This window comes from Gymnoscopelus braueri (assembly GCF_963280865.1).
Source record: "Gymnoscopelus braueri genome assembly, chromosome: 6".
Lineage (NCBI taxonomy): Eukaryota > Metazoa > Chordata > Actinopteri > Myctophiformes > Myctophidae > Gymnoscopelus > Gymnoscopelus braueri.
This window is the reverse complement of record NC_137607.1, coordinates 44,590,747-44,618,143: the sequence shown is the minus strand read 5'-3', so window position 1 is coordinate 44,618,143 and position 27,397 is coordinate 44,590,747. Positions and strand designations below refer to the sequence as shown.

The 27,397-nt window shown below is 40.5% G+C and overlaps 1 protein-coding gene across 3 annotated transcripts in view; it reads left to right on the top strand.

Annotated features, from left to right (window-relative positions):
• Window positions 1–27,397, top strand: part of LOC308087589 (myosin heavy chain, fast skeletal muscle-like) — a 45,996-nt gene that overhangs the window by 5,669 nt on the left and 12,930 nt on the right. The window contains exons 11-39 of one of the 3 annotated variants that reach the window (XM_080431549.1): window positions 148–266; window positions 809–958; window positions 1,054–1,224; window positions 2,685–2,988; window positions 4,387–4,451; window positions 4,586–4,673; window positions 4,791–4,908; window positions 5,701–5,824; window positions 5,914–6,050; window positions 6,138–6,393; window positions 6,686–6,928; window positions 7,009–7,185; window positions 7,271–7,416; window positions 7,500–7,590; window positions 7,787–8,176; window positions 8,398–8,524; window positions 8,670–8,788; window positions 8,880–9,076; window positions 11,723–11,906; window positions 11,985–12,150; window positions 12,394–12,518; window positions 12,653–12,961; window positions 13,077–13,280; window positions 13,371–13,496; window positions 13,608–13,778; window positions 13,873–13,977; window positions 14,069–14,164; window positions 14,887–15,018; window positions 15,110–15,220. The exons of 1 other annotated variant lie outside the window; for it this stretch is intronic. In XM_080431549.1, coding sequence (XP_080287675.1) covers window positions 148–266; window positions 809–958; window positions 1,054–1,224; window positions 2,685–2,988; window positions 4,387–4,451; window positions 4,586–4,673; window positions 4,791–4,908; window positions 5,701–5,824; window positions 5,914–6,050; window positions 6,138–6,393; window positions 6,686–6,928; window positions 7,009–7,185; window positions 7,271–7,416; window positions 7,500–7,590; window positions 7,787–8,176; window positions 8,398–8,524; window positions 8,670–8,788; window positions 8,880–9,076; window positions 11,723–11,906; window positions 11,985–12,150; window positions 12,394–12,518; window positions 12,653–12,961; window positions 13,077–13,280; window positions 13,371–13,496; window positions 13,608–13,778; window positions 13,873–13,977; window positions 14,069–14,164; window positions 14,887–15,018; window positions 15,110–15,127 — 4,658 coding nt within the window. In that variant the 3' untranslated portion in view covers window positions 15,128–15,220. Of the gene's footprint in view, window positions 1–147; window positions 267–808; window positions 959–1,053; window positions 1,225–2,684; window positions 2,989–4,386; window positions 4,452–4,585; window positions 4,674–4,790; window positions 4,909–5,700; window positions 5,825–5,913; window positions 6,051–6,137; window positions 6,394–6,685; window positions 6,929–7,008; window positions 7,186–7,270; window positions 7,417–7,499; window positions 7,591–7,786; window positions 8,177–8,397; window positions 8,525–8,669; window positions 8,789–8,879; window positions 9,077–11,722; window positions 11,907–11,984; window positions 12,151–12,393; window positions 12,519–12,652; window positions 12,962–13,076; window positions 13,281–13,370; window positions 13,497–13,607; window positions 13,779–13,872; window positions 13,978–14,068; window positions 14,165–14,886; window positions 15,019–15,109; window positions 15,221–25,244; window positions 25,340–26,198; window positions 26,247–26,367; window positions 26,587–26,677; window positions 26,822–27,397 lie in introns of those variants that run through there. One more of the 3 variants, XM_080431547.1, reaches the window with a different exon arrangement.

Below are 27,397 nucleotides of genomic sequence, written 5' to 3'. Positions count from 1 at the left end.
CTTGGTCTACCCACAGGTATCCCAGTCGAAAAGGCTGGCATGAAAATATTTTAGAATTAATAGATTATCACAATAGTAAATTCTGTGTTTTGTTTTGTTCCGTTCTAAATTAAAGATATGAAATATGTTTTTCATTACTTATTTTAGAGGCTGACAAGATTGGCTACCTGCTGGGCCTGAACTCAGCAGAAATGCTGAAGGCTTACTGCTACCCCAGAGTGAAAGTCGGAAACGAATATGTCACTAAGGGACAGACTGTGCCACAGGTGATATAGATACATTATTTACTTGTTCTGATTTTTTACACACCTTGTGTATCGTTGCTGTCGAACAGAAACCTCCTATCGCCATATTCTAACGTTTTGTGTTTTTTCGTGAATTAACACCCTACTTGTTAACACTACAGCGTCACACAAGAGCATCAAAAGTAGCAGATCTACAAGCTCGAAACATGGCGCAAAGCGACGCATTTTGAGCTTATAGATCTGCTACTTTAGCTACTTTTGAATTAAGTTTAAAACATATATTTTAGACAGATGGACAGTGCCCTTTCAAATAAGTTGTTACCAATAACCCATTGATATTTTAAATTGCAATTTTTTTCCTCATTATTGTTGCTTGCGTCGTAGCTACTTTAATATACTTACTTTCATAAATTATTTCCGTGCATGAAATGCACAAAATTTCATTAAGTAATAATTTTCCTTTCTATGTTGAAATATTGTATGGCCTCATGTTTTAAGAAAAGGAGTAGAACATTTTAGAAAACCTAAATATATTTCACACCCCTACTTTACAATTTCTTTAGGTCATGAACTCAGTGGGTGCCTTGGCTAAGTCTATCTATGAGAAGATGTTCTTGTGGATGGTCATTAGAATCAACCAGATGCTGGACACCAAGCAAGCGAGAAACCACTACATTGGTGTGCTGGACATCGCTGGTTTTGAAATCTTTGATGTAAGCGGCATGGACTAGTTTCAAGTGGCAGATTAATTCCTTTTGTCACAATGACTTTAAGACATTACGCTAATCATATTCCCATGTACTCACAGTACAACACCCTAGAGCAGCTGTGCATCAACTTCACCAATGAGAAACTGCAACAGTTCTTCAACCACCATATGTTTGTACTGGAACAAGAAGAGTACAAAAAAGAGGGTATCCCCTGGGAGCTCATTGACTTTGGCATGGACTTGGCTGCCTGCATTGAGCTCATTGAGAAGGTAATCTATCATATCGTCGGTGTCCAGGACGAACCAGCTAACTCCATTCTCATATATATTTCTTTTTTCATAAATCAACGCTATTGAACACCCTTTACGTCTGTGTAAAAAATCAAAACATTTGAACCAATGAAAAGTATTAAAAAGCGCCTCTGACGAAAACTCCCAACTCCATTGGATCCTCAAACTGTCCGTCAAAAACAAACAACTCCCCCCTCTCCTCTCCAGCGCTGCCTTTTCACAGCATGAGTAGAGCGCGCTGTGCAGTGAACGAGGAGGAGGATCATGTAAACAAACTCCCCGTAGTCTGTTAAAACTATGTATGCAGTGTACCTGTTTATCAAACGCTAATGTTACGAAAACAAGTAATTATATTTCTAAAATCTATGAAGTGTTTAATGAGGAGAGCAATGTGACAAGAAGAAAGGCGTTCATAGCATTTCTGCCACGCTAGTTCTACTACCTCTTTGCAGAAATTATTGTAATATTTAAAGTCCTGTTTATTATTGTAGGCCTATATAATAAGTGTCATGAAGCATCAGGGCATTAATTCACACGTTGTTGTGATGCATTGTGAGCTTGGAGATCCATTGTTAGCTTTTGGGAATTTGTACCCTTTTGAAACCTCTCCCTCAGCAGCGAGTGGAGCTATTGTTGTTTGGACACCTACTGTAACTCCATTTCAGCTTGATTTCTGCTCGTCTGAAACTACTAACTCCACTTGCGCTGGGTAAAGTGTTGATTTACCCACGATTTGGGTAAAGTGTTGATAATATAATGACACATGCAAGTATCTGACAATATATAAAGTCACTATACCAACTTTGATGAGGCAGTATTGCTTTGTTTTAAAAATATAAGGTTTTCTTCATTTCCTGAAAAACGTATATTTTGTTTTTTCGTTTCCTGAACAATGAGCGTTTTGGAGTTAGCAGGTTCGCGCTGGACAGCAGAGATATCATGCTTTAATGGAAACATGTTAATGATTTTATTATAGAGTACCGAAGTCCTGACGTCACTCGCTCATCCCCTGGGTCACAGAGGTTTTTCTCTATGGAAAATAACATTGGGTCATCTTAGAATCGTCTCATATAAGAATTGTGGTCCAAAAATAAACAAATTGTCAGGGACATGGCTCTGTATAGTTTACGATAATCGGTCACTCATATTTGATACAGTCAATTTCTGGCAAAAATATAATAAATTCGACGGCGTTAACATTAGCGTTTTCTCACCGCCAGTTGATGCTTCATACCCATATGAGTCAAACCGCAGTGCTTATTTGCTTATTTTTGGAACACAGTTCTTATATGCCGCAATATTAAACACGTCTATGGGAATTCAGAATGGGGGAGAAAAAAAACGTGACCCAGGTAGAATGCGTAAATTACGTCAGACTTTGGTGCTCTATTGTATTATGGTTTATTTTATTTTATTTTTCCTTTGTCTCCTTTACAAAGCCCATGGGCATCTTCTCCATCCTTGAAGAGGAGTGCATGTTCCCAAAGGCTTCAGACACCACCTTCAAGAACAAGTTGTACGACCAGCATCTTGGGAAGACTAAGGCCTTTGAGAAGCCCAAGCCTGCCAAAGGCAAGGCAGAGGCCCACTTCGCCCTCCTTCACTACGCTGGAACCGTGGACTACAGCATCACAGGCTGGCTAGAAAAGAATAAAGACCCGTTGAATGACTCTGTAGTGCAGCTGTTCCAGAAGTCTTCAGTGAAACTGCTGACTACTTTGTACCCCATGCCTGAGCCTGAAGGTAATATATTTAGCTATCTATATATGCTTTTTCTTTGTTATAAATAACTAAGGGAAAAATTATCACATCAATTGACAAGAGACACCTTATTATTTGACACACACCAGGCCCTCTCAACCAATCCCTGAGCTTCATGCTGCTAATGTGCGATCCCCCAACACTCCCTCCCATTGGTCATGAACACACAGACTGAAATACACAGAAATTCCCAACGGGGTCGCTACAATATACAGCATATGTGACCGCTTGTATTTCAGGCTAAGTCATCTCTGAAAATCAGAGAAAAACCTCTGTAGATAATTATTTTTGTCTAAAATGTGCTAAAGCCACAGTAGCAATCCGGTAATACCAGGCTTCATTTCCCTTAACCCTTGCATTGTGTTAGGAAACTGCATCCACTTGTGGTGTTAGCGGGTCAAATTTGACCCGTGATTTAAATCAGCCCAAAATACTCAAAAAAATATTATTCATAAATGTTTTTCTCCCACCTCATAGCTGACTTGTAATGCATTCATTTCCATGTAAACACTTTTTTAAATATTATGTTGGGTTAGGGCTAGGGTTTCAACTTTCAATATATCTCGTTTTCTATTATAAGATGTTAAAATTCACTCATTAAATTTCCTATAATGAAGGCAATGGATAATGATGTTATCTAGCTATAATAGAATAATTAAGAATAATAATTAGAACACACTTCCAATTTTTTTTTTTTCTAAATACTTATTTTTGTTTTTTAACTTTAAAAATGTTAAAAATTATAAAAAAATAGTGACACTAGTGGTGTTAGGGTCCGAAATGACCCGTATACCATAGAAGATAAAAAGTCATTTATTTTTCATAAACTCAAACTTTATTTTACTCCTGATAGCAAATGCTAATTGAGGACAAGTCTCTCTCACTCTCAAACATGTAAACATTGAATATTGACAATTTGGGGGGGAATTGAGCCACACTTCTTTGCCGGGTCATTTCGGACCCTAACACCACAAGTGTCACTTTTTTTTTGAGACAATCAGAATTAATTAAAATGATGATAAATAATTTTGTTGCGTGAGGATATCATGAAGCCTCGTTCCAATAAAGAAATGTAAAGGGTACTTTTTACCTATTTAAACTTGAAAACGGGTAAAAAAAGACCCTAACACAATGGAAGGGTTAAATGTCAGAGCTTAAATCGGCATGTAAATATGACATAAATGCATTAATGTGTAAGGGTCACATTATGGTAAGAAGGGATAGGAATCATTCTGATTTTTTTTTTGCCTATAACTCAAATACAACATACCTGCTGAATTTATCAAATGAAGAATCTGCACAAAAATGTCCAATTGTATCACACATGTAATAACAGTTTTATTTTTTTACTATCCACTCACGATTCTGATAAATAAACAGATAACACAAAGAAGGGAGCTAAGAAGAAGGGCGGTTCCATGATGACTGTGTCTGCAGCGTTCAGGGTAAGAATAAAGCATTATCAACATTATTCTCAGAAGAATATTTAAGAAATAATCACAATATTTTATGTTGGAATAAAATAAGTACATTATCTTTCATGAATAATAGCCCTACTTGGTTTATTGTGTCTCTATAGGAGAACTTGGGGAAGCTGATGACCAATTTGAGGAGCACTCATCCTCACTTTGTGCGTTGCCTGATTCCCAACGAGTCAAAGACTCCAGGTACACTTAGAGAAACTTAAGTTGTAAATAATGACTGCAAGGAGTCAGGTGATCGTTTAATGCAGGGAAAGCGTGTAATTATTTTGTCATATTAATCATGGAACAACCTCTCCTCAGGCCTGATGGAGAACTTCCTGGTTATCCATCAGCTGAGGTGTAACGGTGTGCTGGAGGGGATCAGAATCTGTAGAAAGGGCTTCCCCAGCAGAATTCTCTATGCTGACTTCAAGCAGAGGTATGAATAACTTTTTTTGGATAGATAATACCTTTATTGATCCCGCAGGAGAAAATCAGTCGCCCAGACGCAGCACAGCAGTTAAAGGGCAAGACCACTTTGGTAGGTTTGGGTTGTGTAGTTACCTTGCCATGATGTTACTCCAAGGGTGGACTAGATATAAAATAATTGCTCCATTGATTAGAAATTGATAATTGAAAATATTATCCTCATTTACTGACATTGTACAGTGAAACAGCTCTCAAAGTCACTCTTTTAGCAGTCTTCTAATCAATGGAGCAACTATTTTTGATTTCTTGTCCACCTTTGGAGTTACGTCATGGCAAGGTAACTAACTACACTACCCAAACCCCTACCAAAGTGGTCTTGCCCTTTAAGAGTTACAGAGTTACGGGTAAAGACTAAGGAAATAAAGTACTGTTGTATACAGCAATAGCCTATAACAAGAAGCTCTGTCAAAACAGAACAGTATACAATAGTATACAACTGTGCTGCACTATGCAGGAAAAACAAACACTGCACTATGCAGAAAAACAAACACAAGGTTGTGTCTCACTGCATCACGTCCTGTACTATGCAGGAAGCAACAAGACAAGGTTACAGTGTCTCACCGTATCCCGTCCTAAAACAAATAAAGTGACCATTACAGTCAGTCAGTGCAATGCCTAAAACAAATAAAATGTTCATTACAGTCAGTGCAATGCCAATCAGAAAAAGTGTCCATTTCAATCAGAGCGATGCGAAACTATTAACAGGAGGAGAGCAAAATGACTGTGAACTCTTACAAAACAGGTACAAAGTACTGAATGCCAGCGCGTGCCCCGAGGGCCAGTTCATGGACAACAAGAAAGCCTCAGAGAAGCTGCTTGGGTCCATTGACGTACCTCATGATGAGTACAAGTTTGGACACACTAAGGTAAACACACTGCAAATCTGTTTATTTTCATAAAGAGAGGACTAAAAGTTGATTTTGAAGTTGATTAATTACAGTTTGTATTATCATAGGTGTTCTTCAAAGCTGGTTTGCTAGGTGTCCTTGAGGAAATGCGAGATGATAAGCTAGCCATTCTGGTTACCTTGACCCAGGCTCTGGCCCGAGGTTACGTCATGAGGAAGGAGTTTGTCAAAATGATGCAGAGGAGGCACGTTTGTTAACGTTATTTATTTAATTAATATTTACTCAAATTTCCAATAAACATTTTAATTACTTCAAATATGTTTTTCCACAGAGAAGCCATTTACAGCATCCAGTTCAACGTCCGCTCGTTTGTCAATGTGAAACACTGGCCATGGATGAAGCTGTACTACAAGATCAAGCCTCTTCTGAAGAGTGCTGAAACCGAGAAGGAGTTGGTTGAAATGAAGGGCAACTATGAGAAGATGAAAACTGACCTGGCTAGTGCCCTGGCCAAGAGGAAGGAGTTGGAGCAGAAGCTGGTGGCTCTGGTGCAGGAGAAGAATGACCTGGCAATGGCACAACAATCAGTAAGTACACATCTACAGGGAGTTTAACTAGCTCATACAGATGTGACAGCCTTTCAAAGAGCCTGCCATTGGCACAGTGGAAAGTCAGTGGATAGTCCAAGCCTCGTCGGGGAGAAAAGGGGGCATTTGGTGTGAAATGATACCATGTGTGAAATGAGACAATTTCACACCTGGCAAATCAGGGAAAGTTCAGGGAAGTGTGAAGAGAGGTCAGATATTATGTTATCACACAATATCTTGTCCAGAACAAATCATGAATCATGTTTTACCTTTTTTCCCCACTGAAAACCAGGAAGCGGAGAATCTGTCTGATGCTGAGGAGAGATGCGAGGGTCTTATTAAAAGTAAGATCCAGTTGGAGGCAAAAGTGAAAGAGGTGAGCGAGAGACTGGAGGACGAGGAGGAGATCAATGCCGAGCTAACCGCCAAGAAGCGGAAGCTGGAAGATGAATGCTCTGAGCTCAAGAAGGACATCGATGACCTGGAGCTCACCTTGGCCAAAGTGGAGAAGGAGAAGCACGCCACTGAAAACAAGGTTCAGGATAATACACTCAAGCGGTCTCAAGTTATAGTACAATAATGTTCTATTTATAACAACACATTCTGCTTATTTAGGTGAAGAACATGACTGAGGAGATGGCCTCTCAGGATGAGATTGTTGCTAAGCTGACCAAGGAGAAGAAAGCTCTACAAGAAGCACATCAGCAGACCCTGGATGACCTGCAGGCAGAGGAAGACAAAGTCAACACTCTGACCAAGGCCAAGACCAAGCTGGAACAGCAAGTTGACGATGTGAGTTTATGAATTTAATCCGATGTTTTTGAACACATGCGTTTATTGTTGTACTGATTTATTAGAAACATGTATTGTTTTGCAGCTGGAGGGTTCTCTGGAACAAGAGAAGAAGCTCCGCATGGACCTCGAGAGAGCCAAGAGAAAGCTTGAGGGGGATCTGAAACTGGCCCAGGAATCCATCATGGATCTGGAGAATGACAAGCAGCAGTCTGACGAGAAGCTAAAGAAGTAATGTGAACAAGACTATGAAATAGAATGCAGAAAATCTTCCTGCAGAATGACACTAAAACATTATGTACTGTATTCTACAGGAAGGACTTTGAAATGAGCCAGCTTCTGAATAAGATTGACGATGAGCAATCTTTGTCGGCTCAGCTGCAGAAAAAGATTAAAGAGCTCCAGGTATTTTAAGTGTCTAAAGTTGAGAATACAATAAAATGACCTGCACACCGTCTACACTTGCACAATAAGGACAACATTATTTAGGCAACGTTTTGGTCAATATACCTTCTTCAGGCAAGTGTTTAAAGTTAAAATCTTGAATAATAATGTGAGTAGATTATAATTGTCATACGTTATTCTAATATTAATTTGAAAGGCTCGCATTGAAGAACTGGAAGAAGAGATCGAGGCAGAGCGTGCCGCTCGTGCCAAGGTGGAGAAGCAAAGAGCCGACCTCTCCAGGGAACTGGAGGAGATCAGTGAGAGGCTGGAGGAGGCTGGTGGAGCCACCACCGCTCAGATCGAGATGAACAAGAAGCGTGAGGCCGAGTTACATAAGCTGCGTCGTGACCTTGAAGAGTCCACCCTGCAGCACGAAGCCACCTCCGCCGCCCTGCGTAAGAAACAGGCCGACAGCGTGGCAGAGCTGGGTGAGCAGATCGACAACCTCCAGAGAGTCAAACAGAAACTGGAGAAAGAGAAGAGTGAACTCAAGATGGAGATCGATGATGTGTCCAGCAACATGGAAGCTGTTGCCAAGGCAAAGGTATTGTCGTGGATTTTCAGAACTCTTGTTAGCATAACCCCCAGGAACACAAAAACTCACAAGAGACCATATCGTTGCTGTCGGGCAGAAACCTCATATCACCATATTTTAACTTATTGTGTTTTTCGTAAATTAACTCACTACTTGATCATACTACAGCGTCACACAAAATAGTTCAAACATGCAGGTAAATTAAATTATTGAATCTGTCCAATGACCAGGGAAATCTTGAGAAGATGTGCCGCACCCTTGAGGACCATCTTAGTGAAATCAAGTCCAAGAGTGATGAGAACATTCGCCAGATAAATGACATTGGATCTCAGAGAGCAAGACTTTTGACAGAAAACGGTATATGTTCTTTGCAAGCATGGACTGTTAATGGCACTTGACCAAATTCCATAATTCTAGATGATGCTTTGATAAACGGGTGCAGGCCTTTTAGGAACACGTGTTCAACAAAGATGATTTAACTCTTTGATAATTCAACTTCTAGGTGAGATGTCTCGTCAACTTGAGGAGAAAGACGCTCTTCTCTCACAGCTCACCAGAGGCAAGCAGGCCTTCACCCAGCAGATTGAGGAGTTGAAGAGACATGTTGAAGAGGAGGTTAAGGTGAGGAGCTGTTATTTATTTCACAAAAGGCCTACTTTTGTGTGTTATTGTATTCAGTTGTCTTTATTTGGACAATTTCCTTTTTTTACAGGCAAAGAATGCCCTTGCCCATTCTGTGCAATCATCTCGCCATGACTGTGACCTTCTGAGGGAGCAGTTTGAGGAGGAGCAGGAGGCCAAGGCGGAGCTGCAGCGTGGAATGTCCAAGGCCAACGGTGAGGTGGCTCAGTGGAGGAGCAAGTATGAGACTGATGCTATCCAGCGCACGGAGGAGCTGGAAGAGGCTAAGTAAGTGATCAGAATTTTAAATTATCAGGAATCACTATGTATATCAAATAACAAAATCACATTTTGGAGGAAATCTCCACACTTCCCCGACGTGCCATCATAAGGCTGGGGGTTAGGGATGGAAAAGTTAGAAGGGGCAGCTGAAGAGGGATGGGAAGAGGCAGCTGGAGGAAGTGGGGGAGCTGAAGAAGGAAGGGATGGGTCAGCTGAAGGTTTTCCCTTGACCCGCAGGGTCCAGGACGTGGAAGTTGGGGGGGGGCATAGTGCTTTGGAGGCGGGAAATCGAGTCCACAAGGCGAGTGAAATGACCCACAGTTTGATGTTGGCCGTAGTGCTACCGAGGTGGGAGATCATGTTCTCAAGTTGAGTGAAACGAAGCTCAAAACTCTCCAATTTATCCACGATTCTCTCCGAACTGGAGAATCTGGGTTCCGGCGTAATTGGCTTTTCAACGTCTTCAGGTTTAGCGGGGCTATCCTGAGTCTTCTCAGGTTGGGGGGCTTCATAGTTGGTTCTTAATTTTTTTTTTTATCCCACCATTTTGTAACCCATTTTTTTCACCCAGTGCCAATTGCAAATGTAATCCTGGGCGCTACTCTCCCTCTGCCAGCCTAGGGAGAGCCCAGAACTGAGCTCATGCCTCCTTCAATACATGAGCTAGCAAGCCGCTTCTTATCACCTGACAGGGGGGAATTTCCCCGGTTAGACGTAGCACGTGGTAGGAACACGTTATTCCAACCAGTTCCTTTCCCCTCCATCAGGCTGACCAGGGCGAGGCAGTATAGAGTCCATTATTGTCTCCGCCAGGCCGAAAGGCATGGCGAGAGAGTATGTTTTCGCCCCGGTCCGTCCGTGTGTCCGTCCGTGTGTCCGTGTGTCCTGTCTGTGTGTTAGCACCAAATCTCCGGCACCGTTGGCCCGGTCGCTGCGAAACTGTGCACACACACTCCCTGGATGCCAATTCAGAACCTCTGCCTCAAATTTTTCACATGGGCCTGTTATAGCGCCACCAGGAGGCCGATTTGTGCAAAACCCATTTTTTCCCATTACTCCTACAGTTTTTAACCAAACCTCATGCAAATCGGTACACAGTATCTCTATAGTCATGTGATCAACCCTGATCTGTCCGATTTCCCATATTCCATCCTCATTGGCTAAGGTTACCATCCAAAGTTTGCAGGATTGGTCCGTTTTGAACAAACTGCCTCAAATCATGAACGCAGCTTGCCATTTCCATAAAATTGCACACGCACATTCCCACTATGCCGAGGAAGAAATGGCACTTAAAACTTTTCACATCAGCCTCATGGTGGCGCTATAACAGGCCGATTTGCTTTTTTTACTATAACTGCACCGATCTGCGTGAAACTTTGCACGCCTACTCCCTAGAGGCCAAGGAAAAACATCTGTACTGCATTTTTCACATCTGCTTTTTACAGCGCCACCAGGAGGCCGACTTATGTCAAATACATTTTTGGATATTAATCCTTCAGATTTTATCCAAACATCACGCAAATCGGTACACAGTATCTCTATAGTCATGTGATCAAGACGCATCTGTCCGATATTTCATATTCCATCCTGATTGACTAAGGTTGACTTCCAAAGTTTGCAGGATTGGTCCGTTTTGAACAAAATGTCTGAAATCATGAACGCGGCGTGCGATTTCCGTGAAAATTTGCACGCACATTCCCACTAGGCCGAGGAAGAAATGCCACCCTTTTCACATTGGCCTATTATAGCGCCACCAGGAGGCCACAATAACTTACCTGACCTGGCGGAGACCTGTGCTCCGAGGAGCACTTTTTCTAGTTACAGCATTTTTTTGTTTAGGGTACCTACCTACCCTAGGGGACACGGGGAGAACATGCAAACTCCACACAGAAAGGCCCTTTCGCCAATCCCCCTAGGGTATGGGGGCTGATGACGCGGAGGAGAGGACACGCCCCCAGTGCCCCCGGCGAGAATCGAACCCAGGACTCATAGTTGGTTCTGCTGGGACCAAGCAGAATTGGTCTGATTGTACTATTAGGATCTATACGGGTTGGCGGTGGTCACTAGCCTGATTATCAGACTGAAGCTGCGTGGAGCTTCAGTCTAACATTGGCTCCAGTGTAGGCGATTACAAGGGGGAGGGGATTAGAATTTCCCTAAACCAATCCTAAGGGATCCCCACCCCCACCTCCGACTCTCATTGGACAATACATTTTGTACAGAATAAATCCTTGGTTCACATTTACAACACCAGACCAAGAGGTAGTCCACTCAGAGAGTGAGCGGGATCTATGGTTAGAACCAGGCTAGGAGTTCACAGTCTGCAGAATCTAACGAAGCCCGGATGGAAGGAAGCCTAAATAGATGACTCTGGGAGAATTCCCAGGAGAAGTGGTTGAGAACAGAGTCATCTTTATGCTAGTCAATTGTAATCCTAAGAATCACAAGACCAGGCTCACAATAGATTCCAAGGGTGATAACTAAAGAGATTACCAACTGAAATGGAAGAAGAACTACTAAACACAATTGACAAGCGGTCAAAGACAAGAGGGCTGCACAAGGGTTAAAAATAAAATAGGTAAATAAATTACGTAATGGCGGCATCACTCTTAACACCAAAATAATTTGATTTAATTCTAAACTGATAAACAGGAAGAAGCTAGCCCAGCGGCTTCAGGATGCTGAGGAGCAAATTGAGGCTGTGAATTCCAAGTGCGCCTCTCTGGAGAAGACCAAACAGAGACTCCAGGGTGAAGTGGAAGACCTCATGATCGATGTGGAGAGGGGCAACGCTTTAGCTGCCAACCTCGACAAGAAACAGAGGAACTTCGATAAGGTGCTTTGACATTCATTATTTTTAAAACATAATAATTATAGTGAGGTATTTTACACCTTTTTTTAAAATGTTTTGCAGGTACTGGCAGAATGGAAACAGAAATATGAAGAGGGACAGGCAGAACTGGAGGGATCTCTGAAAGAGTCTCGTTCTCTCAGCACTGAGTTGTTTAAGATGAAGAATTCCTACGAGGAGTGTCTTGACCAGCTGGAGACCATGAAGCGAGAGAACAAGAACCTACAACGTGAGTTTTCTATACATAATACTTCCAATAAAAGTTCATTTTGCTTCAGTATTTTTTCCGTACTTCTTTTGAGCCATGGCTGGTGTTGTTAATGGGTCGTAATTTTCATCACTTTTAATATCAAAGTTGGGTTCACTTCTGTTTAATATTGTGGAGTAGGCTACACCCACTTTATTCAAAAGCAAATACACAATTTTTGGCTGATTGGGTGATTCCTCATGAATTATTTTCAATCAACTGCAGAGGAGATCTCAGACCTATCTGAACAGATTGGTGAGAATGGAAAGACCATCCATGAACTGGAGAAGAACAAGAAGCAAGTGGAGACAGAGAAGTCAGAGATCCAGACAGCCCTCGAAGAAGCCGAGGTAAAAGCTATAGGTTCCAGACGAAGAATGCAATTGTCAATATATTTTTTTCAATACTTTTTATATTCAAACAGTGGAGCTGCATATTACATTCATATGTCCATACTACCTTTTGATCCCATATTACATGTTAGGGTACTCTGGAGCACGAGGAGTCCAAGATTCTTCGTATCACACTGGAGCTCAACCAGATCAAGGGTGAGGTTGACAGGAAGATGGCAGAGAAGGATGAAGAGATGGAGACGATCAAGAGGAACAGCCAGAGGGTGATTGACTCCATGCAGAGCACTCTGGACTCTGAGATCAGGAGCAGAAATGATGCCCTGAGAATCAAGAAGAAAATGGAGGGAGACCTGAATGAGATGGAGGTTCAGCTGAGTCACGCCAACCGCATTGCTGCCGAGGCCCAGAAGCAACTGAGGAACCTCCAGGGACAGCTTAAGGTACAAAACTTAGTAGTAAGACAATTAGTCAAACTGTTGTACTGCTCTGAAGAATGAGTGGCCACTTTCTGGTGTCTCATATCATGATGAACACCTCAAATGTGATTTATTACAGGATGCCCAACTGCACCTCGATGATGCTCTCAGAGCCCAAGAAGATCTGAAGGAGCAAGCTGCCATGGTGGAGCGTAGGAACGGCCTCATGATGGCTGAGATTGAGGAGCTTAGGGTCGCTCTGGAACAGACAGAGAGAGGCCGCAAAGTGGCTGAACAAGAACTGGTGGATGTTAGTGAGCGTGCTGGACTGTTGCACTCTCAGGTAAGATAATACAAATAAAACTCTCAACACTCATTCATTCAGAATAAAAGTCATGCATCCTTACATTGTTAAACTGCATCTTTATTTTAGAACACAAGCCTGTTGAACACCAAGAAGAAACTCGAGGCTGACCTGATCCAGATCCAAGGTGAAGTGGAAGACTGTATTCAAGAAGCAAGGAATGCTGAGGAGAAGGCCAAGAAGGCAATCACTGATGTAAGTTAGAATCCCCTAACCCCCCTTATACTCCTTATCCAGACAATTACTTACTTTACTTGCTTGATATAAAAACACAAAAAAAAAATATATATATATATGACATTCCAGGCTGCTATGATGGCTGAGGAGCTGAAGAAGGAACAGGACACTAGTTCTCACCTGGAGAGGATGAAGAAGAACCTGGAGATCACAGTCAAGGACCTGCAGCACCGTCTGGATGAGGCTGAGACCCTGGCTATGAAGGGAGGCAAGAAGCAGATCCAGAAACTGGAGACTAGGGTAAGATGTAGTTTATACCAACAAGGGGTATAGTCATACATAGACAAATGAAATCAGAGGAAAGAACTTCATAGTGCATCATTCAATTCTCAAGGTGCGTGAGCTGGAGGGAGAGGTCGACGCTGAAATGAGACGTGGAGCAGATGCTGTTAAAGGTGTCCGCAAATATGAGAGGAGAGTGAAGGAGCTCACATACCAGGTACCGTATATCATGTTCACTTCATACCATTGACACAATTAATAGACTGCATGAACATACATCTAATTGCATAATTTCACTCTCACTTTAGACTGAAGAGGACAAAAAGAATCTTGCCAGGCTTCAGGATCTGGTAGACAAACTGCAACTGAAGGTGAAGGCCTACAAGAGGCAGTCTGAGGAAGCGGTAAGTAAAATTATAGTCTCGCGTAGACAACTATTTCGCAATCTCCGAACGCTATATAGAGTCTGGAACTACACCTCCCAAAAGCCGAGAACGGAAGCTGTCATCTGTGTCATTTCCATTCACGAAATATTTAAAAAAAAATATATTTAGATTTTATTTTTGAATTTCCATTTCTGCTAAGCAGCAAACTACATAGGCTTCTATTATTTTTATTTAGATTAGGATAAATTTGCGCGACTATAAAGACAAAACGGAAGCGGGGAGGAGGCAGGACGTCCCCTTTATCGCCGGATCATTTTCAGAGCTTCCGTGCTCCACTGTATGATGGAAGCATTCGAAAATTGTGGGAGGCAACAGTCTGGCTCGCGAGACTAGTAAAATGATAAGCAGAAATGTATAATTTTACAGTTATCTCAGTTTACCAGGCGTTACCGGAGTTATTGTTAATATTCGTGCTGATTTCAACCATTGCCTAATGACGCCAATTTGCAATGGGTATCTCCATATATGGGTGTGTGTAGTACTGTGTCTATGTTGGGGTATAATCTGGGCACACAGACAAAACAAACCCACAAACACACACACACACACACACACACACACACACACACACACACACACACACACACACACACACACACACACACACACACACACACACAATAATTTCAAGATGCTCTTTTCTAATATTCAGGCTTTAAACCATCTCTATCATATTCTAGGAGGAACAAGCCAACTCTCACCTGACCAAGTTCAGAAAGACTCAACATGAGCTGGAGGAGGCCGAAGAGCGCGCCGACATCGCTGAATCCCAGGTCAACAAGCTGAGAGCTAAAAGTCGTGATGTTGGCAAGGTAAATGCATATACAATATGATGAATGCACATTGTTATTTATCATATGTATCAATATGAATATAGTCTAAAAGTATATTCATATTTTGCAGGGGAAAGAAGCTGAATAAGTTCTCCAATTCAAGTCACCAATCTTGAAAAGTCATAAAATATGACATCTTGTTTTCTAGTTAGTTACCATAAAGTCATAGAATATGACAAATTCTATTCAATAAAGGTTTGCAAAAAAAGTATTGTTTGTTGTTTTCCTTACTTTTCCTTGTTAAATACCTTTTATTGTCATGAGTTCTAGTTCTTGTCCATTATGCCTATATGTAGAACATCATTTCATATTTATTACTCAAATCACAAGAACCGTTTCAAGTTCCAAGACCTGGTTTAAAATATCATATCATTAATATAGTAACAGATTGTAGCATAAGTACAGCTTAAACCATGACGATTTAAACATATCTGGCATCATATTATCCATCTTGACCTGACAATGTATAAAGGACAAGGCGGTGGAATAATACTATCCTCAGCTAACTATTGCCATCCCCTCACCTGCAAAAAAAGAAAAAGTTAAATACAAATTTTAACAAAAAACCCTGCCTAACGATGGTGTCACTGGTAGGCGGATTTCTGAAGTGTCCACAGCCCTCCAATGAGACAAAGACCATAACACAAGGTTACCATTATTATGAGCATTAGTGAGGACCAATTATATGAAGATTGGTTGAAAATGGGTGAAGTCGTCCTTTAAGTTTCTTCCACCAGGGAGCACTCACCAAGATCAATCTGTTCATTGTATTTTGAGCAAGTGTAAAGTTTGGCCTAAGGGTGGCACCATGGTGCCACTGAAATCAGCAGGGTTCACACTGGCTGAGCCCATTAAGCTTCATGTCAATCTATTTTATTTTTAGATCTGATGTGTGCAATTGGAAGTTTTGGCCTAAGGGTGGCGGTAGACCAAATCTGTTGGGGCTTTCCTCTGGTGAGAATGAATGAGCTCTGCAAGTTTGTCCGCCATTATATTATCATATTACTAATAGGACCACAATGGAAACGTCCCCAGGAATTTGAAGTGTTATCTTTTTAGCCCAACTGTTACTGTACTTCCGTGCTGTTTATATATTTGACTAATAAAGTATTCAATCAATCAGTCACTGAGATATGTTGTGTGCAAGTGGAAATGCAAATACTGTGGTGCTCTAGAAAAGGCCACTGGGTCATGAAAAACAATAGGGGCCATCCTCTGAGGAGGGAAATTGCATGGCAATCTAGCCAATCTAGTATTTGAGATATCTTGTTTGGGAGTATACAATGTAGCAAGGCAACCACAGTGGCGACGGTAACATGTGTCACATGATAAATTAAAATTTAAATGTCTCAAATCATTTACAATCGACCCCAAATTTGAATCATACATTGAGGGGCCTCTAAAATAAACGCACAGCCGAAAGCAATTACTCTTTGACCCATGGGGGTTACCATGAATGTGACAGAAGTATTCACCAAATTAAGTACAGTACATGAACTGTGAGTCATGTGACAATGAGTGCATGCAAGGAAAGAACCAATTATACAAGGTTTATTACACTGTTTGGAAGATTCTTTCATCACAGATTGCCATTTGGTATAATGAACGCACCAGAAATCGTCCAGAGAGAGGCCAAAGGAGGAGGTAGTACCATTTTCCCGTTAGACAGCAGACCCTCCCCCCCCCTGTTCTTGTACATATTTTTTTTTCCCCCTCTTTTTTATTTTTGGGCGGTGAAACCGCCCCTATAAGTGAGGTTTGGATATTTGTACAACAAATCCTGCGCTGTGATTGGCCAAAAATGTACAAAAATGTACAAAAATTTACCCCGCCTAACCCTGCACCGTGATTGGCCAATCACAGTCTATTCAGGACTGTGATTGGCCAGTGTCACATGACACATGTGCATAGCCCTATACAAGAAACCATAACTTTAAAAAAAACTCAAATTTTTTTTTTTTAAGTTATGGTTTCTTCCATCATAAAGAGTGTTTCAATAAATGTATTTATTTTTTGTACATGATTGGTTGACTCCATTCAGTATTGTGATTAGCTAGCAAGACACCGCCCACTTCACACAGGGTGTGATTTTTTTGTTGTACATAGTGTTATTTTTTTTTGCTGTTTATTTTGTAATGATATTTGAACTGTGGTGCCACTATATATGCCTATGAATTGAATACCAAGGCCCTCATTGTAAACAAGTCCGCAAGGACTTTTATGAACGGACCTGTTAGACAAAGTATTTTAAATGTAACTGTGCTGTTTTACATTTTTTGCCTAATAAAATATTCAATCAATCAATCAAAAGAGATGTCCTACTGCAGAGCAGTTGGATGGCATAGCTGCAGCTCTTTGGAAGTGTCTATGGGGGAAGAAATAATAATATTCATGTTGTACAAGCTACACTACATATTATAGTCACAGTAAGCCTTTAATTGATCAATATAACTCACACTGCCGACAATAGTTAAGACTATAGTCTCATGAAAAAATACCTCGCATTAGAGTTCAATTCAAAAGATTATTCCGGAAGGTATTTTCAACAGCAAGCTTTACCTTCAAAATCGGAACATGTTATAATATATGTTTTAGAAGTACTAAGCAATCCATACACTTATAGTCCCACAAAGATAATACACAATGGCTATAATAATATCAGCGACCGCCCAAAATAATCATATTTGAACTGGGGACCCTCCACCCTGACAAGCACTTGGAATTGTAGGCTTTACATTTAGTTTGACTCGTTTTGTGAAAATAGCCGAACTAGCAGCTTAGTGCGAGGTGGTGTGAGCTTGTAGATGGGCTATTTTCACAATGTTTGCCTCTTTCTTATGTAATATTTGCCAATTTTGTATTAAAAAGGTCTTAACAGTTATTACATTGTAACTTCAGAAATGTGCAGATACCCTGTGCACTTATAATGTATTTTGGTTTGTTAACTGTTGAGTGAGAAAACAATGTTGCACATTAAGCTAATTATCTGGGGACCCCCCAAAATAATTTAGGGACCCCCCAGTTTGGGAACCACTGAATTACTCAACGCCTGTGTGTATGAGGAATAGAGGCAGAGGGTGGAAGGTACATTAGATAGACATTCAATTTAAAAGTATTGATATTTTAATGTAAGGATCCATTCTCAAAACAAAATGGCATTATTGGAAGTATCGATATTTCAGTTTGGATCTGTCCACATCCCTGTACTGTAGGTGGAGGAGAGAGTGAAATCTATGATCGGAATAGTTCTTCTTATACACTCTCCCTAGGCAGCAGCCGCTGCCGGAAAATGCACTCGCTGTCCCTCCCCTAGGCAGTGAAATAATTGTAATAGTAAAAAAAATAGTAAGCTTAGTGAAATTACATTTTAATTTTAATTTAGCGGGGGACCCCCTGGCACCCTCTCAAGGACCCCTGAGAACAACTGTTCTCAAACCACACTTATAGATCAGCTATTTTTGAATATACCGTACAAAGTATAAAATAGGGCTGAGTTGGTTAATGTATATTTTGTGATAATAATCAAAATCTGCAAGGTAACTTGCAACTAAAGTTTTCAAATAATAGTGGAGCAACAATATTTGCTTCTGAGATCTAGTGGAGTAAAAGTATAAAGTATTGAAAAATGGAAATAGAAAAGTAAAGCATACACGCACCTCAAAAGTGTACTTAAGCACTTAAGAGGGAATGCACTTACGGTAGCTACTTGTCACCACTGGTGATTATGAGAGGTATAGTAGTTACCTGAAGGAATGGTACAGTGATGGACCCCTGCTGATGGAAGGGTCTATTTAAACAGTTGCTCTTGGCTGTTAGAAAGGTTGGGACCTTTTCATGATGTGAATACCACGCCCCGGGTATGACAAATGCCAGCGTGGAGCCCAGTGCTCATTAGTTATTTCGAGTTGAGGTGACGTCAGTGTGTAGTTGTCTGGGGCACCCTCATGTCATTAAGAGCAGAGTTTATGTCAGCTGTGCGCACAACACCATGTTAAGGGCAGTTCACACCAAGCTATAAATATAACGATAACTACAACTATTGTTCTTTGTTGTTTTCATTATAGTTATAGTTATGGTGTGGGACTCTGCCATCCGCTTGAGTTAACCACTTAAACCAGTGGTTCTCAAAGTGGGGTCCGGGGACCCCCAGGGGTCCTTGAGGGGGTTTCCAGGGGGTCCCCAGCAAAATGTGTTAATACAGCATCACAATAATATTAACCTGATCTAAAAGCTCGTATCGCGTCACTTCGTGCCGCACTGAGCTTGTAGATCTGCTATTTTTTTTTAATCGTGAAAATGTGTGCAAATCTTTATATATATTTTTAAGCGAACATTTCTAACTCAAATCTTTGCTCCTATAGGGTCCCTGGCACAACATATTTTTGAGATGGGGGTCTGCAGCCAAATACATATCATTTTGGGGGTCCTTGGCTCACAATGAGCCTATAGAGCGGCTATTTTTGGCAAAATGTTCTCCCCAGAATAGGCATGCTGGGGTTCAAGTGGTCTTAAGGGCCATTCACACCAAAGCACTATATCGGTCACCATTGTCTTTTGTTGCTAGTTGTGGTGTGGACTCTGCCATCCACTTCAGTTAGAACGATTTTGTAAAACTATATATTTATAGTTATAGCTATAGTGCTTGGTGTGAATGGTCCTTTAAGTTTGCCCATTTAGGCAAAGTTAACAGTCATTTATTTTTGTTAGTACATTGTACATCTTTTTGGATTCATGTAGCCTACTGTACAGTCATTGCCTATTGACTTTGTCGTTTTTTTTCTGGCATCTCATGCGTGTCACGCAGGACATGTGTTATTTCCACTTATTTCCACTCTGTGCCACTAGGGGCAGCAGCGGTCTACTGCCTGTCTGTCCGTCCACACTGCCTAGAGCTGCCTACAGTTACTGTATCCTCTCATAGGCCTACTTTACTTTACACTTTTGTATTATGTTTTGACACTTGCTTTGGAAAATGTAAACGTATTTTTTCTCATGCCATAGCTCATTTGAATTGACAAATTGTTTGTTTGTTTATTTCTGTGGTGGTGTTTCAGTGGCACTGATGAATAAAATAATTAAGCATTTTGAAATAGCCTAATGTTGCTATATTAAATAATTAAAATATATATTTAACTCTTAACTTCCTAGAAAGACAGAGAGATATCATGTCTGTTGCATACAGTACACATGTGACATTTATTACCTCGCGCTCCTGCATTAATAAATAAATAAAATAAAGTAACGGGCGTCAACGCTCCTATCTGCCCCTTTTAACCGTTATTTCGTTATTTCTATTAACCGGTTATTCTATGAAATATATTTATAAGATTTTCCATATTGCTGTCAAGTTTAGTTTAGTTTTATGAGCACATTGTTATAATATAGAAACAATACATGACGAGGCACAAAGCTCTGTGCGGCTTTCATCATAAAGTTTAAAAATAAAAACTTCGACATTAAACAAATATATTTAGCTCATCATCAGCTATATATTCTCAGTTATCTTGGCATATGCTTAAATTTTTGATAAGATGATTGGATCATCTGTGACAGCACGTTTAATAAACGTCGCATTTTCATTTTGCGCCGATGTCTCGTTAAACCCATCTCTCTCTCTCTCTCTCTCTCTCTCTCTCTCTCTCTCTCTCTCTCTCTCTCTAGGGTTAGTGAGGGTTTAAAATGCTCATGTTTATTGCATGGTCTTCTTTCTGTATCATCTCTTTGAGTTGATTTTTCACCATTTCAGATGTATCGGTCCAATGGCTTCTTGCTTATACGTGTGCCTCGCAACCTGAAGGTTGCCAGTTCAAGGCTCACTTCAGGCAGACTTCATTTGAAGCGCAATGCAAACAACATGACTATCAATGAATTCATGTGCAAATGATAACATGAAATGCTTAGTTGAGAGTATGTTTTTTTCAATGTATGATATACTTAATTCTGAAAATAGCCGATCTACAATCTCATAAGTACCCGCATAAGTACACCTATCTTCTTCCTATTGTTCAATAAAAATCATTTTAATCGGATTGGTGGCTATTGTCTTCGAATTGTCTCCATTGGCTTCATTTACGCGACCCTATCGGTTGGGAGGAGTATTGCACTCTGATACATTATAACTCTATGAGAAAATGGCCACCGATCGGATTAAAATGCTTTTTATTGAACAATACGGAAGATACAGGTACTTATACCCACTCGAAGTGAATTGTAACATCCATGGCCATGAGTTAAGCACTTTATATTTGAAATCTGAACGTTTATGTAGATGTACGGGTTGTAAATAGGCACCGACTTTAATATTTAATTTCGATTTAGAGTAGCCAAAGTAGTGAAAATAGCCTTTCTTTGAGCGCACTGCTTTTGTGATCGCATCGCACAGAGGCTGCTGTACACACTCTACAGACACAAGCACACAGAGATTTAGCTATTTTATGGATAGATATATTAGATGTCATTAAATTATTTACTGCAATATTTCACCCGCGGTTTATCCGATATTAATTAATAATTATATTTGATTGACCCAAATCCAACCTAAACTGCGGTTAACACTGCGGTTAACACACACACACACACACACACACACACACACACACACACACAGTGTATTTGATTGCATACTTTATTAACAGTTGTCGAAGAACGAGAGAGAGAGAGAGAGAGAGAGAGAGAGAGAGAGAGAGAGAGAGAGAGAGAGAGAGAGAGAGAGAGAGAGACCATTGGTTCTCAAAGTGGGGTCCGGGGACCCCCAGGGGTGTAACTCTGAGAGTGTACAACATTTGTACACTCTCAGAGTTACATTAACATTGATTTAACGATATAATTCAAAAATAGCAATTACACTTCTTCACAGCATGGGATTCGAACGCGAGCCCTACAATCAGTAATCGTCAGCTTCCACCACTACACTGTCTGCGCATTTTCAAAATAGTAGAAACAAGTAAGATAAATACTACACAGCAAATGATGCAAGAAAAAAAAAAAAAAGCCAATCTACAAGTAGGTCTACACGACGTGTATAGTAGTATATAATAGTATATTATATTAATTATAATTATAATTATAATCACACACACACGCCAGGCAATGTGAGCTTGTAGATCTGCTATTTTTTTATGACTCCCAGGTCAGGACTCAGATCTCATCTGTCTGTCTGTCTGTCTGTCTGTCTGTCTGTCTGTCTGTCTGTCTGTCTGTCTGTTTGAAACAAAAAAAAAGTGACTCCAAAGCGCCACCTCGTGGTAGTATTTGGAACTACATTTACTGCACGAGTGAGTGAGGCAAATGAGGAGTGTGATGTCAACATGACAAACGACAAAGTCAATAGGCACCGACTGTACGTACAGCCATTTGTCATCAGTAAAAACAACTTTCTTTTTACCCCTTTTTTCTCCAAAATTTGGAAAGTTACATATAGCCGCTGAAAGTCCACTGAAATAATTAATTGAATGTATGGGTTAAGAAATAATTTGTATTAAATACGTAGTATAACTATCAGTGAATTAAATAAATGATTGGTATTTACAAATTACCAATAATTGTTCAAACACCTTAAAAGAAGTTCAAAGGTTCATGCTCTGAGTCACTGGACTGGTTTGAAGACGAGGATGGGGACTGGGAGGAGTTACGAATTCAGAATCTCAACAAAAGACACTGATGTCTAGTAAAAAAAACACATTGACAATGAAATAGATTGTACTGTACTGTCTGATGACCTTATGTCCTGTAACTGTTGGACCTACAGCGTGTGCATGATTAGTGCATGTGAGTGTATATGTTCTGTTTGTCACGTACACGTCTCAGAAGTCACATAGACTGTCTGAGTTGCCTTTGCACCTGGCAGATGACCTTAGATTCAATTTGATCATCCTTTTTGTCACCTTTTTGTCAATCTACGCTCTTGTAAGGGTGCCTACAGTTAAGTTGTATGTTGTATGAATTCCTCCCCAAACACATTTGTGTGTTATCACTGCTGTTGTATCCTACGACTCAACTGCCAGTAAGGAGCCTCCACCGGGAGGACGTAGAGCCTTCGTCCTACACTCCTCCCGCCCAAAGCTCCCTGCTGACAGGTGCCGCCCCAGCCCTTACACATGCAGTGACAAATACCACCCTCCCCGCCCGGCTTACCTCCCCCGTACATGGGCCAAACGTGTTGTGACGCTCGACAAAGCCGGATGCACCGTGGTGGATTCGAACCCAAAGCCTCCGCAATAGTGGGCAGGCACTTTACCACTGTGCCACCCGAGCGCCCAAAAGATGCATTTCTAAGCAACATAATTCCCATAGCCTGGACTTGTGTTGTCTGTTTAGATCCCACAATTCTGGGAGACATTGGCACTGTCTATGTAGTTGTTAAACAACTGCTATGCCGTAAGTAATGATCGAGTTATATGAGGGGAAAAATCCTGTATTAACACATTTTAAGTCATTTTTACAGAAAGTAGCCTAATTTTAAGTCCCTGCTAACAAAGGATATACTGTGTTCTATGTGTTATGTACAGTATAATTGAAAAAAAGGATGAAAAGCATAACTTGTACAACTGTATGTGTGAGATTACACTCCATATTTAATTTTAGGATTGATTGGTGCACAAAAGAGTGCCTCAGGCTCACCTTATTCAATGGTGGAACCCTGTATCGCCTGTTTAATGCCAACGATTCATATTTACTGCTTAGAATACGGTCGGGGTCAGAGTGTTAACAAGAATCAGACTTAACAACTTTGACCCTATATAATGCAGTTGACGGGGGGCCCCCTAGGTCTGGGCGTCTATACTTGGCCCCCTCTTGTCTTTCTCTCCTACAACAATGTTCACCCCAGAATAGGGATGCTGGGGTTCATGTGGTTAACAGACGCCTTTTGGGCTTTCCATGTCATTCAACCCACTCCCGCCTCAGCTATCACGTCTCCATTCAGACCCTCCTAAAAGGTGTTAATTGCTCTCTGTTGATGTGTGTTCTGAGGGAGCGGCAGAGAATGCATACCAGACATTCAAGGCTGGAGAATGTCTTATGTCTTATCCGATAACACTAGAGGATAACGTTACTCGATAAGACTCCTCGGGTAAGACGATCCTCTAGTGTGAGCAGTTCAAAGACCCCAAAAATAAACATCAAATAAACAAATAAAGGGCTTAAGTGGGGTAAAATATGAGTCACTTTTATATTTTGCATTGTCACAGCCAGAGAAATAGGCTACATCTTTCTATACAATATACTGTAGAAGGAAACAATACTGTACATAAAGGATTCTTGCACAGATACTAACACATTTTGACTACATAATGTATTTCACAAAATTACTGCTGAAAAAGTGTTGCTTTGGAAAAACTTACCAAACTGTAAAGATAAGGTAAAAAAAGTGTAAGCTCTAGGCCTACATTCCGATAGTATCAATGCTATAAAGTTAAGTAACATGGGTCTCCCCATCTGTCCAACGCTGTGGTAAACATAAAACAAATGTTCATGTGGTATACCAATTTCATTCCAATCTGGAAAGAGAACACCACAACGTCTGCTTCAATTTCATAGTGTTCCAGACGGTTCCAATTTTGTCTACTAATTTGGTTCGTACCCCGTTCTCCCATACTACTAGTTTCATTCATACTTTAGCTATACAAAAAAGGATACTGATGGTTTTCCACTTTCACACCACCAGATACAATGCTCTGTGCTAAACATGATGCTTTCTTGGAAATTAAGCCATAAACTTGGCTTGAGACTTTTCAGTTACGGAGGAGGATACTTTGATGGACCGTCACACACGCAAAAAAAAAAGACGCAAGAAATATCACAAATGCATTCAAAACAATGCATTTCATTTCATTTATAATATAATAATATTTACGTCTGTAATTGGAGTGGCAAGAACGTGTTTTGGAACAGCAGCTGCCACATCATCCTATGGCACCCTGTAGAACCGCCACTTTGATGCATGCAGTAATATGTTATTAAGGACTACTACATTCAATATTACCCCCAATGAAGTAAACCCCTGATTATTTTTACATCAAGTCACTGGCAAGACGTCTGGAATACATAAACCATTAGATGGAAGCAGCACCAAGTATGGTGGCAATGTTAGAAGTATAATCCTTGTTATGGTTTATTAATAGAGTATAAATGGCAAAATGGTCAAATTGATACTACTGCTGCAACGTCAGCAGATAAATTAAAGCACCTTTTAAAGGCGTGAACTATTTTAGTTTCTGAAACACAAGCAATATGCTCTCGATATAAAAGGGGCGTCTTGAGGATGGATTCACTTCAGAGGAGTCCAGGGATCCATCTGGTGGTGAGTTAGACATCAGCTGTCATCCTTGTATTAGAGATGCTAGTTGCCTGAGACTTTGTTCAGTTCAGTATGAGTTGAAAGTGTGTATGTGAATTAAAATATAGAAGAAAAAAAACTTAACATGTAATGAACTAAATTATTTGGTAAAATTCAGACTGAGTAACACAATCTGAATGTGCAATGTAATATTCACAGCAAATATAGTACAATACTATTTTAAAATGGATCAGTCAACTCACTACTGAGAAATGGATTGTTTTGCTTGCTCTGTTATGTAAAATGTGTGAGTGAAGTGATGTGGCGTTATAATGAAATGGAATTGAATTGAAAATGCTCCTTTGACAACTGTTATTCAGCTACAATTATAAGTAGGGTAAGTGATTTTCTTTGGTTAAAATAAGTGTTGAGTAGCTCTATATTCTGATAGTACTCATTGCTATAGAGTGTTTGTTGAGTAACAGGCGTCTCCATGTCTCTCCAGCTCTTTATTAAACAGAACTGCATGTTCAGTTCGGAATACTAAATTTCATCCAATCAGGATAAAGAACTCAGTCAGTATACAGATTAAACACCTACCTGAAAATGTATTTTCTGTTTATTAAAGAGCTGGAGAAACAGGGAGACTCCTGTAACTGAACAAACACTTTATAGCAATGATTACTACAGAATATAGTGCTTTAACCTTTTAACAAAAAACGTTTTGTTTTAACCAAAACATATCACTTACCCTACCTTTAACATTGATGGATTCATTAGGATGAATATACTGTAATCTAATTTGATTAAAATGTATGTAATAATAGAATATTAAAATGTATCATTCAGCTCATGTTTACGTCATCAACATGTGTTACTTCAGACGTAGGGGTTGCACTGACATTCCACTGATACTGCATAGAGGGAAAACGTGAGTGTTCATTCTTTTTTCTATTCTATAACGTAAACAATATAAGAATAGTCCTACATAGTAATACAGTTATCTGCTCAGTCAACGAAGGCATCAACACCATCTGTTTGTCTGTCAACAGAAAGCCGCCAACATGAGTACGGACGCGGAGATGGCCGCTTACGGCAAGGCTGCCATTTACCTGCGTAAGCCAGAGAGAGAGAGAATCGAGGCTCAAACTAAACCCTTTGATGCCAAAACTGCAGGTTATGTGGCTGATGTTAAGGAGCTGTATCTCAAATGTGAGGTTGTGAAGAAGGATGGTGCCAAAGTCACCGTGAAAGTGCTCGACACGCAGGAGGTAGGCCGAGGTGGATCTAAATTCAAATGGTGACACTCACAGCACAACTAACTGCAAGACATTCTAAAGCTGTGTTTTGATTTTCTTTTAGGAAAAAACTGTAAAGGAGGATGATGTCACCCCTATGAACCCTCCCAAGTATGACAAAATTGAGGATATGGCCATGATGACCCACCTCTCTGAAGCCACTGTGCTGTATAACCTCAAAGAGCGTTATGCAGCATGGATGATCTATGTAAGTACAGCACAGAACAATACAGTACAGTATTCTTTGACCAGTATATAGCAAATAAAGAATACAAATAGAGAATACAGTACTTACATCATATCGTCAAGTGAAAACCAAACCAAACAAAATCATGTGGGTCTCTGTATCCACATAGCATTGGCATGGCTCCAAAGTGTGCCTCGGACTACATGTGGCCAGCCTGTGAGACATCTCAAATATGTGTCATATATCATAACATCATTATCTATGATGTATGGCTCCAAATGTGGACACGCTTTCAGCCGGATCAGATCCCCAGTAACTTCCATTATGAGATTAAAGATAATTATTTCAAAAAGTATTACACATACAGATTTGGCACTGTTCGGTCCAGTGGGTTGTGAGATTAGCTCTGGATCCAATAACAGACAGACAGACAGACAGACAGACAGACAGACAGACAGACAGACAGACAGACAGACACAAACCCTCTTATAGAGGGCTAGACTCCTGCAAAGCCACGCGGTATAATGGTAACTTCATGGTGCTGAATATAAGTTGATCACTATTTTGATGCTACTTGCAACCTGTCCCTGTATTAGC